The following is a 17,702-nucleotide window of genomic DNA, read 5'->3' as shown; positions in this document are numbered from 1 at the left end:
AAAGGGGACCATCAGAAGAGAGCAAGTGTCATTTAATTTATGAATGGTTTACTAAAATTGTGGATACATTCACTTGTTCTATGAGTTGCCTTGGTTTATATGACTTTGTATGTTATTGTAATATAAGTTTAAACAATATAGAGACAACTCCTAAGAGGTGTTACATACTAGGAAAAAAACTGCTTCAGGGATTTCAGGGAGAAATAATTTTTGGTGAAATTCTACTGAATTGGCAGTGTTGTGTTTATCTGATACTTTTAGCTTAAAATATTGTGTGACAGCTGGGCAGGTGTTAAAAAGATTAAATCCTGGGGCGCCTGGGTGGCTCAGTCGTTAAGCGGCTGCCTTCGGCTCAGGTCATGGTCCCAGGGTCCTGGGATTGAGCCCTACATGGGGCTCCCAGCCCCACCGGGAGCCTGTTTCTCCCCCACTTGTATTCCCTCTCTCTCTGTCTCTCTCTCTGTCAAATAAATAAATAAAACTTTTTTTAAAAGATTAAATCCTTGTGACAGAGGAAATAATTGACTTATCCAAGCCTCTAAGTGATTATTTTAGCTATATAAACAAAGCCAATAATTAAGATGTAGCTCAAAATGTACTGCATTTTGAAGGAAACATATTTCTTCTTGTAAAGCAGAAAAGTTCAGTACAGAGCCATTGGGGAAATACATGCAATTCCATGATCACTGTATATATGTGATGTCATGGGATCACTTACCCAGCTACCGAACAGTTCAGTCATTAAATATTAACTGACTGCTCAAAATGTAACAAGCACTCTTAGAGAATGGAGACTCAGATCTGGTTACCAGCCAGGGCCAATTACTGGTAAGGCAGCCAGAAATTATTAACATTGTCTGTTCACCCCAGTGAATATCATCTATCTATTTTTTAACAATACCAGAAAAAGTTAAGTAGAGACTTTTTAAGACTAGCAAAAGGTATTAATTGAGAAAAAACTATGGTCGTCTAAACATAATTATAAATTGAATTTAAAATATCAATTTTGAATTATTTAAATATGAATTTTAGAATTATTCAATTCTTAATTCACTTATCCTTCATTCATTGCCTGGGTATTGATAAAAAGCCTCCAGTAACAGGCAATTACAGTCATTTCTTTATTCAGGTTCTGGTCCTGATCCTGCAACTGGTTCTCCTCTTCTTAAGCTTAACTTTAAGTGCATCTTATTCAAAATTCAGGATAGTCAGGGCGCCTGGGTGGCTCAGTTGGTTAAGTGTCTGCCTTCAGCTCAGGTCATGATCTTGGGGTCCTGGGATTGAGCCTGGTGTCTGAATCCCTGCTCAGCGGGGAGCCTGCTTCTCCCTCTCCCTCTGCCCCTCCCCCAACTCGTGCACACACTCTCTCTCTCTCAAATAAATAAATAAAATCTTCAAAATTCAGGATAGCCAACCAATACTTTCTGAATAGCTGGCATGTGCCAGGCACTGTACTGTCTCCACAGAATCACATTATATCATGATTTCCTGAGTTTCTTGATATACTGTATTTTTCACGCCAGACTCATCAATTCATTCAGTGTCATTATTGACATAACAGTTATATACAACTCTGTCTCTCTGCAAGTACTCTAGGTTTAGGTGATAGATATTAATGTGTTGAGGGGGGAGTTGTTCATTTCTTTGTATGTCTGTCTTATCTGTAAAGAGCACAGTAGCAGTTGATTTTTTTTTGTCATTTCTTTTATTAATATGACCCTTTCCTCACTCCATCTGGTCCTAGTACTCCTTATTTTAAGCCTACCTCTTTCCCCATTCCCCCTTCACCTCTCATTCCACCTCTCCACTGCCACTGACAGAGTTCCGCCAGATGGGTCCTGTCACCCTGCCTCTCACAACATCCTAAACAGGGAAAATCAAAGAGTTTTAGGGCTGCAGCTTCAATAAGGTCTTATTCAAGGATGAATGTTATTCTCTCATGACTATTATGTATGAGTTACACTTAACAGCTTTAAAATACCAAATCAATTCAGTTTTATCTTAGGATGGCAATCAACTCAAACTTTTACTTTAAAAGCAAAACTTTTATAATGGCCTAAATCCCATGGTACTAAATTGAAAACTAAGAAGAGCCAAAGATAATATCTGCAAATTTTGCAGATAAAATGGATTACTATGGAGCTATGCCAAATGCCTATTCAATATGTGTTACAAATTAGATGGGAGCCTATTCCAACAAACTCACACTGAGTAGTTTGAGAATAATTAAGAAAAATAAGAAAAGGAACATCTGACTTGAAATAAATGTTCAACCCAAAGTAGTCTTTTTTTCCCCTTCTCCTTTTTAAAAGCATGTTTAAACCTGTATTAGCAGGCCTTAAAATAACCTTTGAGACATGAAATAATCACTGCCTCCAATGATGATTCTGTTGTGCATAAAGAGAACCTCATTTACTCTTTTGTTCAAAAGACATTTATAGAATATTTTATCAATTCCTGTGTTGCATCATAAAGATACAGTGATGAAGGAGATACAGACTATGTCCCTGAGATGAGCTCATGCTAGAAGCGTACCCAGTCTTGGGAATTTACATACTGTTTCCTAGAGGAGATAACCTCTAAGCTAAATCCTGAAAGATGAGAAGGAAATAAATTAATCCTATTCTTAGATGTTTTGAGATTCCACAATCTTGATAGTATTTCCCACACATTTTAATATGGAGATGAGAGAGATAAATTAAGTAGTTCTTTTCTAACCAATATCATCCCCCTGACCAGCACTAACCAGCTGCTTTTCCAACTTCTTGAAGTGCGAACAAGAGAGAAACAAAGACAAATTAGGGGAGAAAGTTAGAAGTTTCTCGGGCAGCTTTCTAGGGAAGGTTATAACTAACTATAAAGGAGTTCTGTCCTAAACACACACACACACACACACACACACACACACACACACACACACACACACACGCACGCACCTTATTAACAGTCAAATACTCAGAAACTTCCAAAGCCAATCTAAGGAGAAGGAATTGAAATTTAAATTGAATACTGGGCTCTGAAAGACAAATATATGAATGAATGGTTGATTTTTACAACTACAAACCTTATAAAAAAGAAAGGTTTTATTATTCAGAATTTTGATGTGTTTCTTCTGCTGGTTTCCTGAGTTACTTAAACTCATATTCGAGAAAAGGAAAGCCATGTATACTAACTGATAATATGTAGTTAGCCATAGAGCTATTAATAATAATAAGTCTTTCAGGAGTAAGTTCAGATATTTATTTTTTTAATAAATTTTATTTATTTATTTGACAGAGAGAGACACAGCGAGAGAAGGAACACAAGCAAGGGAGTGAGAGAGGGAGAAGCAGGCTTTTTGCTGAGCAGGGAGCCCGATGCAGGGCTCGATCCCAGGCCCCTGGGATCATGACCTGAGCCGAAAGCAGATGCTTAACAACTAAGCCACCCGGGCACCCCAAGTTCAGATTTTTAAATGCAGAAGAAATTTTTGCAGACATCATCTCCACAACACCCCCATGAAAGACCTCTTTGAACCTACCTAAAGAAACCTCTACAGATAGATCACTGACAGGGCAGGGCAAAACTACAAATAAAAGGTGATACCTAAAGAAGACAGTGTTTAGAGAAATGGATCATTCTGTTGACTAGGTAATCGTCTATGATCATCTTGGATTATTTCAACAAATAGTTCATCATCTTACTCCTTGTCCCATAATAAATTCATTTGGCTGACTTTAAAAATCAATTGTCCTTCAACTTCCTCTCAACGTCCCTACTTACTACTTTGAACCTATTATCACTGAGTTTCTGAAAATTAATGATCCCTACATCAAAATTTCTCTCTTTCCACAAAGTCCCATTGATTCATTCTACTGAACCCAGTTGTTCTAGAAATTAAACACTGCAACCTCTGATCCTCAGTCCCTCCAAATTCATCCAGGACACCTGAAATGAAGAGGAGGTAGAAGATGTAGCCCCCACCCTCTCATGCAGATGCCTTATGTACAAACCAAAACTAATCATCTTTTAACACAAGCATGCTCTTCCTTTAATTTCCTCTATCCTCATAAATTATTAAAAGCTTGCTATGTGCTAGGCATAGTTTGTGCACTGCAGGTACAGCAATAGTCAGGATAAGCTGTTGTAACAGAAAAGCCCAAATTTCAGTAGCTTTAATTGATGAAGATTTATTTCTCATCTACATCACAATCCAATGTAGGTCAATGTGAGGGGATGGAGGTGGGCTTTGGTCTACACCATCATTTAGAGACCAGGGCTTCTTCCCTCTAGAGTCTGTGACCACTAGTAGCTCCAATTGTTAGGAAAGTTACAAGAATGGTTTTATAGGAGAGGCCTAGGGGAGGAATGTCTCATGTCTACCTATATTCTGTTGTCCAGAAGTCTGTCACATGGCTCCACCTGTCTGGCAGAGAGGTCTGGAAATGTAGTCCTGAGTGGCCCCCAAAAAGAGAAGATGGCTATGATGCACATCTAGCCAGTCTTTGCAACTAGTACTGAACAAAACAAAGCTCCTCCTATATGTACCTTAAATTTTAGTGTGGAGGGAGAAGACAATAAAGAAAATGTACAAGATCATATCAGGTAGAGTGTTGCAAAGAGAAATAATCTGGGGTGAGGGAACAGTACAGAAAGTCAGGAAATACTACTGCATTTCACTGATTCTAAGAACATTTTTCCCCTCACATTTTAACATCTTTGAAATCAGGATGCATATTACAAAATTGTCATATCATTGATTAATTGGCACTTTTCCTTCTGAGTGTTACCCAAAATAACAGCACATCCTTCTAAAAATGATATATGAAATAAGATTTTTTTAATATAGAGTCACCAGGGAAGGTCTTTCTACAATGACAGGTCATCAGAGACCTGAATGAAGAGAGATCTAACCATATTAACAGCTATGGGCAAAGAGCCCTGAGCATTAGAAATAGCATGGAATGTTCAAGGAAGAGCAAAGATACCACTGTGACTAAGTGGAGTAGGTGAGTGAGAGAATGGTAGAGGGTGAAGCTAGAGAAGTAACTAAGCAGCGGGTGACCTTCAATAAATTATTTCACTTAATATATTTCACTTAACTGAGTCTGTCTTCTGAACTGTGAAATAACAACATGATATGAATGTGTGAAGATTAAATAATATAATGTAGTGAAGCAAACAGAGGAATGGAAATGGCACAGGCATCCCCCACCGTGCCCTTCCTTTCTTTACCCACAGAAAATGAGGACCAATCTAGCATCATACTTTCTCTAATAGAATAGTGACAATAATACATTTTGGTTTCTCTAATATAATTTTAGGCTTCAAATTTTAAGATTTTAGTGTAAATCCTCATCCATTCAAACACATTGCTTCCTATTAACTAACAAAAGTTATACATACAATCTTCTGGGCCTTTTTCTCATAATAAATTCTCAAAGGAAGGCTCTCTAAGTAACAAATCTTTTCTTTCTTCCCCCAAAAGACGAAGCATTCACTTTTTTTTTCCTTTTCTCTACTATATAAGTAGACTTGAGAGGAGAAAAACAAGGGAGTGGGTGAGGAATGGCAGATTACTAAGTCTTGAAAAAGCTTTCCTCTATATGTTTAAACTACATTTCCCATCTCCCTCTATTTCATTGTGGCACCCCAATTTAGTCTTCTCTCTTAGTTGTTGATTTTAATTCACTAGTAAAAAAGTTTTCTTGCTAAAATCTGACATTCTAACCAACTATATACTATTGATCAAATGAAATGGGAAACTAAGGCCAGTGACCTGTGTGGTTAAGTGAATTTGTTACATTTTTCTGAGATATTCAGACCCGATTCCAAACACTAGATCACACTTCAATCTTACCTTGTTATATCATTTCCAGGGCCACAGATTTCTTATACATTTATAAGGCATAACATGAGCATTAATGACTAAGAACTGCACAGCTCACTACTTTTAAAAAAAAATCACTGATGTTTCTAGTTAAGAAAATCTACAAAAGGGCCCTCTATGAATATTTGTTCATTCATTCATTCCATTATTCAATGAAAACCTATACTAAGTGCCTAATGTGTACAAAGGATATAAATACAAAACAAAGCTACTACCTCCAAGAAAATGGTAATCTAGTACTCATTTACCAGAAATGTATTGTGCCATGAATTGTACTAGAGATTTAGAAATAAAATAGCTGAATGAAACATGATAGCTGATCTCAAACAGTTTACTGCTAACGGGAAAAATATTTAAGTGAATGGTTAGAATGTAATTTTATTTACACAAAATGAGTGTACAAATGAAGGGGAGAGGAAGAGAGTTAGCTGGATTTCTGCTCTAAAAATAGAAGTGTCTGGAATATTAGAGAAACTATTAAGGAAGGCATGTGTTGTGATGAGCACTGGGTGTTATACACAACTAATGAATCGTTGAACACTACATCAAAAGATAATGATGTACTATATGCTGGCTAACTGAACATAATAAATATATATATAGCTTTCAAAAATATATATAAAAATAAATCCTAACCTAAGGAAAACTTTAAAGTTAAAAGGTGAAACAATTTTGTAGCTCTTCATTCTGTACATTTTGTGATTGAAATGGTTAAGCTGAGACAGATCTGTCCCAATTCCTCAAGAAGAAGAAAATGAGAATTCCACAATAATCAGAGAACGAGTCAGAAAGCCAGAGAACCTCAGCCTGGCTCAACCAGGTTTAACCACTGTGTGTCCTCCAGCAAGCTGTTTAAAACCTTAATTTCTATGCTTGTAATACAAGGAAGTTAGACTAAGTGATGTCTAAGGTGCTTTCCATTTCCACTATTTTCTGACTCTCAGATCCTAGTAGGATGTCTTAGTGCTGAGAAGGGGGTACTGTTAGCTACAGTAAGGCTTATGTGTCCTATTTTAAAAACCAACATGACGGTTTTTTAAGTTGTGCATAAAAGATGAAGTTATGCACAACTCTATGAACAAATGGCCTATTTTATAAACTTATTCATCTGATAAGAGTACTATAATTTGCCTTCTAACCTGCTTTGCTTAGGCACTTTATGAAGAATTAGAGCTTCTGGGTAATGTAGGAATCCCTGTGTGCAATGTCATTAATATAAATTACGCATTAGAAAAAAATTTCATTTATTCTACGATCAAAATTCAAGTTCAACAACATTACTGCTTTCTGGTATGACTAAATCACAAAACATGAGTAAATTTATGAATCAATCTGGATATCAAATCGAAATAACTTTTGACTGACTCTCCTCACAAATCAGTGCTTAAGATTTACATTCCAAGTCATTACATATTCCATTTATATTCTGATGGAGACTCAGATTTATTTCAGACATAGACATTCTACTCTGATAAAGGAACCATCTGATCATGATGGTCTAATAAGAAGACTGACGCCTTACTTAGTTCCCATTTTACTTAAATCATTCCTTTAGGAAACCAGATTTTAAAATATATTACTACTGTCTGAACTTTTCCCAAAAAACTAGTCAAATATTCCTGTGAGATAAATTTATAGAAATATTTATAAACAAAATCAATGCAGCAGAAAAAACAAGTTGTTAATAAATTCTAAGTTTAATGATGAGACACAAAAAATGTGAAAATCATAAAAAAGAAGAAAAAGTACTGGCATTTATCTAATTTTCCCAATTTGGCTTAGACTTCAGATAAAGAAATGCAATATTATAATTAAGCAACTGGATTAAAAGAAGTCATCTAAGTTTCTGTTCTAACAACATCCCAAATCTAATGATTATAGAGTGAGTTTCATCATACACTTTTACAGTCTTTTAAAACACAGCCCAGAAAGGCATATATATGTACATTAGTTTTAAGTGACTGATTGATTTAAACCCAAACTACTTTCATAATATGCTGAATAACCCAGTAGATTAGATTCCAACTTCTTACTTTAACACGGTCAACTTCAGAAGATGTCCTTGGCAATGAAGAGAAAATTGCTTTAGACAATACATACTATCAAGGGCCAAAACAAGAAGATGGAATATGGAAAAATAAACTGGGATGGTTTAGCCAGAGAAAATGTAAAAGCTGAGGTGGCTAAGACTTTAACTAATATTCCTCCCTGCACTATTCATATCCCTTGACTCTTCACCCCCACCCCCAATTCAGCAGCAAAGTCTTGAGAAGCAGAAAAGAGGTCTTATTTCTGGCTTTCAAACATCAAAACCTTGGAATCAGAGGACAAAATGGAAAAATTATGATAAAACAATCTATAAAAATCCTAGTAAGTCTAAAAGAAAAAAAATTAACTAGAGAATAACAAAGTTTCCTAGAACTAGAGAAATCAGAGGAGGAAGACCCTGCCTCAATACCCAGGTACAAGTGCATTTGGGTGAGTCCATGCCCCAATTCCTGGGTAAAGCCTGTATAAGGTAGGTCATCAGTCTTCAGATGGTGTCCTAGAGATCCCTATGACACCACAGGGCTCAGGAGCACAGAATGTTTCCTATATTCCCAAGAGCAGTACAGAAATGGCCCAGAGAACCAGCTGCTTGGAAAGAAATAAGGAAGGACCCAGAAATTACCACCAAGGCCAAAGTTCATTCCATCAAATGCTGATGTGGGCACCTGACACTAAAAAAGACCTAGGTGTGGTCTCCCAATGATGTGGCTCTATGAAAGTCTCCTGGAACTTATACTAAAAGGCATAAGTTGGTGAGAAGGAACACCACACTGACTGAAAATTATGGTTCTACATTTCCATTAAATTGAGTCTCAAATTAGAACATTTAATTGTTATAAAAAATAAAGTTAATATTCTTGTACAACTTTGTCTTTTAGACTGAGATTTGTACCTACCAAATGGGACGAACCCTGTTTGATTCTAGCTTATTTCATGCATCGAACTTGGACAAGAGCCTAAGCAAGTGTGGCCCAAGAGTGAAGCAGAGGGGTGGTGGAGAGGAGCAATGATGACCCTGATGTAATTCTGCAGCTCTCCCTCTGACTCCATTTCAGACCTCCCACACATGTATTTATGTGTGCCTCTAGCTGGGCTACAGCCAAACCTTGGCTTAAGTATCTCACAGATATTTTCTCTTTCCACACTGTAACCTTTCCTCATTTATAGGGTAAAGATGATGAACAAAGGTTTATAAAGTTACATAATCATTCGAGTTCACACAATTACTAAGTGAGGATTTAAACCTGAATCTCCGTGGCTCTGAAGCCCACACTGCTTCCAACTCCTAGGCAGCCTCCAATGGCAAGGTGCAGTCAATTTTCACGAAAATATAACTGAAGGGGAAAAAATACTAGAACTAGATTTGAGGAGAATCTGTTTTTTTCCACAGTAGTATGTAAAAAGGGACTTCTGATTTTGTGGGTACAATAATGCCAGGGTGGGATATTTTCCATTTACTCATTCATTCAACAACATTTGAAGCACCTATGATATGTAAGGTAAAGCACTCCAAATAGGGTTGTCCCCACTATAGAAGCCACTCTATGCCAGAACCCTACTCCAGGTACATAGTAAGAACCATGAACAAGAGAACCATGAACCAAGAACCAAGAACTCCTTCCCTCATTGCTATAAAACAAAAGCTGTTTTATAACACCTGGAAGGGAGCAGGAAATACACTCCTTGCTCCAAGGACTGAGGACAGTCAATGAGTTGTCTCCTAACTATTCTCCCTGCCTCTATTATCTCCCTTCCTCCCATCCATTCTTCCTTCTTTCTGCCAGGTATATTATATGTTTGTAATACATATGTTTTACCAGTTATTCACTTGCTTGCCAGATCCCATATGATGATGTTCAGTCTTGAGCATGAATTTAAGGCCCTTTGATATCTTCCCTGACCTCTCTCCTCCAACCTATACTTCAGCTACACTGTACTATTCTAACTTTTTTTACCCGCTGTCTAAAGTGCCCTTCCTAACCTTCAATTTTGTGCATTCCTCAAATGTCCCCAAATTCTAATTCCTCTAGGAAATCTTTCAGGAGCCCTCTCTTTGCTTGTGAAATCACTAATTCCTTCCTTTGATTGCATATAGCAATTCCTTCACACTTCTATAAAAGCACTTACCACATTAGTTATGTCAAACAGGGAATAGTGATCAGAGGCAGAATTCAGAGGGGAAGAAAATCCACAGCATTGGAGGAGGAGAAGGTATTAGAGTTCAAAGAAATGAATGTATAGTCAGTGAATTCAGAGGAACACATATAGGTCAGCAAGAGTTGGTGGAAGAATAGATTAAAAATAAAAATTAAGAAAGAGGGAGAAGCTGAAAATTGTCTACAAACATATAGCCAGAAAAGTAAGGTACACCCGGAACACTACTGGACCACATGAAGCTGCTGGGGCTGAAATTCTTAGTAACGGACATGTTGGTTTAGACAATTTTCTTGGTGATAGACATCTGCACCATGCCACTGACATTATAATGGGAAAAACCACATGAAAATAAATTTATAATTAGAAGTGGAGCCATAGGGGTGCCTGGGTGGTACAGTTGGTTAAACAACCGACTCTTGGTTTTGACTCAAGTTGTGATCTCAGGATCGTGAGATGAGCCCCGCATCAGGCTCTGCATGCACACACACACTCTCTGTCTAAAACAAATAAATCTTTTTTTAAAAAAAGAAGGGGAGTTATACACAGCCCAGATATCTTCACCCTTTGGTGAAGTTGTGGAGAGTGGTTTGGAGGGGTCTGTGCCAGAAATAACAATGAGATCCTGAAAGATGAATTTTGGATCATATATTATAATAGAGCTCATTACATTCTACATACTCAGGATATTTTCTGAAAACAGTGCACACTTATTATTTCCCCATGTACATATGTTGATGTGGATAATACATCAAGTATTTCTTCCAATCCATGATCTCTCATCTATTCTAGTCATCAATCCCACGGCCTAGAAAAAAATTTTAACTAGATTTTGGCTTAAGCATTTTCACCCACCATTCCTTTCCTCCTTGCTACTTGGAAATAATAGAAGTTCATTTTCCTCTTGACTTATGTTAGGTTGAGGATTGGAAAGGTTGTTTCAACTCACTACTTAGATTTCTCAAGGTATCAATAAATTGGCATATGGGCAGGGTATGAGCTTGTCTCTGCAGAGACACTAGTAACCAATTTGACTTGCACTGAGGAAAATGCAGGGAAACTAGAATAGTGGTTGGCGTAAAAAATGTAGAAATAGACTAATCCAATCCCCATGATAGGGTGTCAGAGAGGGATGCAATATTTAAACCAGTAAACATTTGATTTATTATAGCAACAGGTTCAGAAATGGAGAGAAATTTCATGGTCCTGAAAGAATCTGGTGATAGATGCCTGAATGAATAGAACTGTAGTCATCTCTGAAAAGGTAAAGTTGGGAAAGGGTAAAGTTACCCAACAGCTAGGACCAGAAGGTCATTAAGCAAGGTTTGGTTAAGGAGTGAATCAAAAAGGATTAAAGAGAGAAGAAAGCTTGCAGAGTTCCACCAAGTCATTATGGCAAACTCTGCCTAGGCCATTTGGGTACTATGAGACAGAGTAGCAACTAACCCGGGGGAAGTGGTAGTCATGCCATGTCACAAAGCAATTTTCAAGGACAAAACAAGGAAAGGTCTTTCCCCCTCTCTTCCTATTCCCCAAGAAGGAGAGTGGCTATAAATAGTAGTATACTAACTATGACAACTGGAAAACATCTACCCCTGTCTCTATGTCAAGGTTGTTTCCATTGGTACTCTTATGATCCCAGGATGGTAAGTCAAAGATGATGATCAGAATCTCTAGCAGCTGATCTAGACCTTGTATCTGAACTCAAGGACATCAAAGATGAGGGGGTAGCTAAAGAGGATGAGACACCTCAGAAGGTGAAATGCCTCGCTTTACACCCCATGACCCACATCCGGCCCACCACCCTCAGTCATGCGGCCTCTGCCTCCGGGACACAGCCCCACACGCCGGCCTTCTGGACTTCAGACCCGTCGTGGTTAATAACAAAAGGAGATGCACCTGGACTTTCCCCGGAGCCCTCTGCGTTTTTAAGCATCGGGTGGAATTAGGGGTCCTTTGGCTGTAAACTGTGCTTGTTTGATAAAAATAGAAATCAGTCCTGCTCCCCTCAGCGGACAGTTCGTTACCTACTAGGAATGTCTCCGACTGTGGGCTTCCCCCGCACCAGGTTGTTCTTTAAGCCACAAAAAGCTGCACCCAAGCTTGTTTGACATCTGTCCTCTCAAGTGTCCATGATGCTGGGCCCCGAGGGAGGTGAAGGCTTTGTGGTCAAGCTCCGTGGCCTGCCCTGGTCCTGCTCTGTTGAGGATGTGCAGAATTTCCTTTCTGCACAATTCATGATGGGGCTGCAGGCATTCATTTCATCTACACTAGAGAAGGCAGGCAGAGTGGTGAGGCTTTTGTTGAACTTGAATCAGAAGATGATGTAAAAATGGCCCTTAAAAAAGATAGGGAAAGCATGAGATATCGGTACATTGAGGTGTTCAAATCCCACAGAACCGAGATGGATTGGGTGTTGAAGCACAGCCGTCCAAACAGTGCCGACACTGCCAATGATGGCTTCCTGCGGCTTCGAGGACTCCCATTTGGATGCACCAAGGAAGAAATTGTTCAGTTCTTCTCAGGATTGGAAATTGTGCCAAATGGGATCACATTGCCTGTGGACCCCGAGGGCAAGATTACAGGGGAAGCCTTTGTGCAGTTTGCCTCCCAGGAGTTAGCTGAGAAGGCCCTAGGGAAGCACAAGGAGAGAACAGGGCACAGGCATATTGAAATGTTCAAGAGCAGTCAGGAAGAAGTTAGGTCATACTCAGATCCCCCTCTGAAATTCATGTCTGTACAGCAGCTGGGGCCCTATGACCGCCCCGACACAGCCAGGAGGTATATTGGCATTGTCAAGCAAGCGGGCCTGGAGAGGATGAGGTCTGGTGCATATAGTGCAGGCTATGGGGGCTATGAGGAGTACAGCGGCCTCAGCGATGGCTATAGCTTCACCACTGATCTGTTCGGGAGAGACCTCAGTTACTGTCTCTCCGGCATGTATGACCACAGATACGGAGACGGCGAGTTCACTGTCCAGAGTACCACTGGACACTGCGTCCACATGAGAGGGCTGCCATACACAGCCACAGAGAACGACATTTACAACTTCTTCTTTCCACTCAACCCTGTGAGAGTCCATATTGAGATTGGCCCTGATGGAAGAGTGACGGGCGAAGCCAATGTCAAGTTTGCCACTCATGAAGAAGCTGTGGCAGCTATGTCCAAAGACCGGGCCAACATGCAACACAGATACATAGAACTTTTCCTGAATTCCACAGCTGTTTCCAGCAATGGGGCATATAGCAGCCAGATGATGCAAGGCATGGGGGTGTCAGCCCAGTCCACTTACAGTGGCCTTGAGAGCCAATCTGTGAGTGGCTGTTATGGGGCTGGCTATGGAGGCCAGAACAGCATGGGTGGATATGACTAGTTTTGTAGGAGCATTTGAGTTACTGCAATCATTTTCACAGGCAGCCAACAAGCAGTGAAAAGCAATTATTACTCTAGAGGAAGCTGTGGGACCCATTTTGCACCATGAGTTTGTGAAATCTGGATTAAAAAATTACCTCTTCAGTGTTTTCTCATGCAAACTTTCTTCTAGCATGTGATATTGAGTAAACTAAAACTATTTTCAGCTTTTCTCAATTAACATTTTGGTAGTGTACTTCAGAGTGATGTTATCTGAGTTAAAGTAGTTTTAAGTACATTAAATGGATCTTTTACACCACATCACCATGAACACATTGGGGAGACGTGCTTTTTTGGAAAACTCAAGGTGCTAGATCCCTGATTCAAAGAGGAACATTTCTCATGTTTGTTCATTCTAGTTTATTTTCATTTAAAATCTTTTAGGTTCAGTTTAAGCTTTTAAAAATAAGTTAGTTTTGAAAATTGAGACACATTACTAATACTGTAGGAATTGGTGAGGCCTTGACTTAAAACTTTCTTTGTACTGTAATTTCCTTTTGGGTGTATTTTGCTAAGTGAAACTTGTTAAATTTTTTTGTTAATTAAATTTTTTTCTTAAAATAAAGATTTTTTCACAATAAAAAAAAAGAAGATGACATGCCTCTTTGACAAGAAACTTAACTTCACAGGAATGTAGGAGAAATCTCTGAAAACTGTCAGCAATAAAAAAGAGTAAAAAAGAAGAAAAACTGGATGAATGCAAAGGTCTTAAGAGGTGAGAGTGGGACAATGCTGTACTTTTACTGATCTTCTCAGAAGGAACACTCTAAAAAAAGGTTGGTTTCAAGTAAAGTATTTAAAAAGTTATGAAACTCTAAGTGCAATGCTACTTACAAGACAAGACCTTGAACTCTTAAGTAACTTTTTTTTTAATGTGTGGCTTAAATCTCTCTGTTTGCAGATAACAAATTCTAGCCTTTGAACCTCTATGAATGTACAAAAGAGAGCCAACTGGATTCACATTAATCTTCAGAATTTCATTGCTTTGAAATGCAAACAGAACATTTCCATTGGTGAAACAATAGTCAAAGTATTTCTGAAACTTCATTGTAAAACAAACCAGGTAGAAATATAAGAATTTGGTTTATGCCTATAAGTATATTTTAAACTAGGTATTTTTTCATTTTCAGGATAGATCTTGGTTCCCAAGTATATTGAAGTAAAATAATCTCAGAACACTTTATAGACTTGTGTTTTAAACCACTATTTTTTGTATGTTTAGCTTAAGTTTGTTTTTGGAAAGATGACCCTAGTTAAATAGGAATACAAAAATGGATAAAGGTAGAAAATCTTTCTATAACATAGAAATGCATGGCATTGTATGTTTAACAATGGTTGTCTAAGAATTATTCTTCAAGGCTGATGTTTTGGGAGAAAATGAAGATTATTTTACAATCTTGGTTTGAGGCTATGGATTTGTAACTTCTAAATGAGAAGGAGTTGGGACAGGAAGATGGCAGTGGAGTAGTAGAAGCCTAGGCTCACCTCATCCCATGAATACAACTAGATAACTATTAAATCACCCTAAATACCTCAGAAATTGACCTGAAGACTGGCAGAACAAACTTCACAACTAAAGGGAGGGAAGAACAGAAGAAGGTAGGAAGCATGGAGATGTGGTGTAGGGGGGAAATGGATCCTGGCTACTATGTAAGGGAGGGAGCCATGGGCATGGAGAAGGGCAAGAGAGAGAAAAGCACACAGGGGAACACACAAGGAGAATGTTTCCCCATAGCCATTGGCTTGGAAAATGAGAGGGATTAAATTTCCTGAGTTCTTGCAGCCAGCGGGGCTTAAAGCCTAGAGTTTTAAGGGTCAGAAGGTTTGGCTAGGATAGAGCCCAGAGGGCACTACACTGCTCTTGGAGAGAAGGCAAGCAAACAACCCATGGCAGATAGCATGGAAACAGAAATCTAAAGAGCACCTGGGACACACAATGGAGAGATTATTTGCTCTTCCCAGAGCATGTCCCTGAGAAGCAGCATTCATTGAGACACCTCTCTGAGAACAGAGGGGCTGGCTGGTGCCATTTCCCTGCCCCATTCCTCAGCATAAACACAGAACCACCTGTGTGAAACAGCACAGCATGGAGACTGGCTACCTAACTTGCTTACATTAAGCCCCACCCCGCTGTGTTCTGGTGGAACTTCCCTCCCATTTACCTCAGTCCCAGTATGGCAGGCCTCCCCCTGAGGAGGACCAGTACAAACCCCTGCCCACACCACATCTCCTGACCAGAGAGTTTTTCAGGGCCTCAGTTTCAGGGGAGGTGGTGACAGGTCTCATTTCACAAGCAGACCAGAGCACACCTAGTTAAAACTCACCACATTCAGGCCAGGGACGAACACTGCTCACAGCAGGCAAGGAAAACCTCTGCAGATGACTGACCTGAGGGATAGAGCACCCAGAACACAATAGCAGAGTGATGCAGCACACACTGAAAACAGTCCCTGAAGCACCAGGCCCTGAATACTACATGACCTCTTCTTTATAAGGCCATTACTTTAAGGAATAGGAGACAAAACTGGCTTATCTGACACAGAGAAGCAGGCCAAGACTTAGACAAAATGCCAAGATAGAGGAATTTATCCCAAATGAAAGAACAAGATAAGGCCATGGCCAGAGATCTAAGTGAAATAGATATAAGTAACATGCCTGATGAAAAATTTAAAGAAACAATTATAAGGATACTCACTGGACTCGAGGAAATAATGGAATACAGCAGTGAGACCCTAATAACAGAGATAAGAGTTAAAAAGGAATCGATCAGATTGAGATCCTCTCCCTCTCCTTTTGCCCCTCCCCCAACTCATATGCTTTCTGTTTCTCTCTCTAAAATAAATAAACAAAATCTTTAAAAATTTTAAAAATCAATCAGAGATGAAGAGTGCAAAAAACAAGATTATAAATATGCTTGATGCAATGAACAGCAGGCTGGAAGAAGCAGAGGAAGAAATTAATGATCTACAAGACAAAGTAATGGAAAGCAATAAAGCTGAACAAAAGAGAGAAAGAAGAAATATGCAGAATGAGAACAGACTTAGAGAACTCAGCGATTCCATCAAATGTAATAACATTCAAATTATAGGAGTCCCAGAAGTAGACAAGAGAAAAAAAGGGATAGAAATTTTATTTAAAGAAATAATAGCTGAAAACTTCCCTAACTTGGGGAAGGATCCCGACATCCAGATCCAGGAGGCACAGAGAACTCCCACCAAGACATATTATAATTAAATTTGTAAGATATAGTGATAAAGAAAAATTCTTAAAAGTAGCAAGACAAAAGAAGTCTTAAACTTACAGGGGAAAACCCATAAGAGTAACAGGAGAGGAGGGTGGGGACCGGGTCCCTCATGGTCACTGCTGCACCCCAGCTCCTCTCAGGGCTGTTGTGCACCGTGAACATATTTATAAAAAGAGGAGTAAATTGGAGGAGGAGCAAGATGGCAGAGGAGTAGGAGACCTAAATTTTGTCTGGTCCCAGGAATTCAGCTAGATAGGTATCAAAACATTCTGAACACCTATGAACTCAACAGGAGACCAAAGAAAAGAATAGCAGCAACTCTCTGAACAGAAAAGCGACCACTTTCTGGAAGGTAGAACGTGTGGAGAATAGTGTTAAAAATAGAGCTACCCTATGACCCAGCAATTGCACTACTGGGTATTTACCCCAAAAATACAAATGTAGTGATCCAAAGGGGTACGTGCACCCCAATGTTTATAGCAGCAATGTCCACAATACCACAATAGCCAAACTATGGAAAGAGCCAAGATGTCCATCACCAGATGAATGGATAAAGAAGATGTGATACACACACACACACACACACACACACACACACACACACACACACACATATACAATGGAATATTATGCAGCCATCAAAAAAATTCTTGCCATTTGCAATGACATGGATGGAACTAGAGGGTATTATGCTAAGCGAAATAAGTCAGTCAGAGAAAGACATGTATCATATGATCTCACTGATATGAGGAATTCTTAATCTCAGGAAACAGGGTTGCTGGAATGGTGGGGGGTGGGAGGGATGGGGTTGCTGGGTAATAGACATTGGGGAGGGTTTGTGCTATGGTGAGTGCTGTGAATTGTGTAAGACTGATGAATCACAGATCTGTACCTCTGAAATAAATAATACATTATATGTTAAAAAAAAAGAAGAAAAAGAAGAAGATAGTAGGAAGGGAAAAATGAAGGGGGGGA

General features: G+C 39.0%; 1 protein-coding gene across 2 annotated transcripts; it reads left to right on the top strand.

Moving 5' to 3' along the window:
- Nucleotides 1-11,946: 11,946 nt before the first annotated feature.
- On the top strand, nt 11,947-13,588 carry LOC114207168 (heterogeneous nuclear ribonucleoprotein F-like). 2 transcript variants are annotated; one of them, XM_088025304.1, is made up of 2 exons: nt 11,947-12,300; nt 12,453-13,588. In XM_088025304.1, exons 1-2 carry the CDS (start codon nt 12,205-12,207, stop codon nt 13,443-13,445), a joined length of 1,089 nt encoding a protein of 362 aa, XP_087881430.1. In that variant the 5' UTR covers nt 11,947-12,204; the 3' UTR covers nt 13,446-13,588. The 2 variants fall into 2 exon arrangements, with proteins under 2 accessions (XP_087881430.1, XP_027956985.2); XM_028101184.2 differs by having other exon boundaries at nt 11,947-13,588.
- Nucleotides 13,589-17,702: the final 4,114 nt, after the last annotated feature.

Source organism: Eumetopias jubatus, unplaced genomic scaffold, assembly GCF_037043125.1.
Source record: "Eumetopias jubatus isolate StellerSeaLion01/CBP00866 unplaced genomic scaffold, mEumJub1_p1.0 scaffold_1, whole genome shotgun sequence".
NCBI classification, from domain to species: domain Eukaryota; kingdom Metazoa; phylum Chordata; class Mammalia; order Carnivora; family Otariidae; genus Eumetopias; species Eumetopias jubatus.
This window is presented reverse-complemented; position numbering and strand designations above follow the sequence as displayed.

What these genes read in the sequence shown, in the direction of transcription:
- LOC114207168 (XM_088025304.1), top strand. Translation starts at nt 12,205, where the DNA reads ATGATGCTGGGCCCCGAGGGAGGTGAAGGCTTTGTGGTCAAGCTCCGT. An exon ending in ATGTGCAGAATTTCCTTTCT is followed by an intron (nt 12,301 to 12,452) that starts GCACAATTCATG and finishes CGGTACATTGAG; the next exon opens with GTGTTCAAATCCCACAGAAC.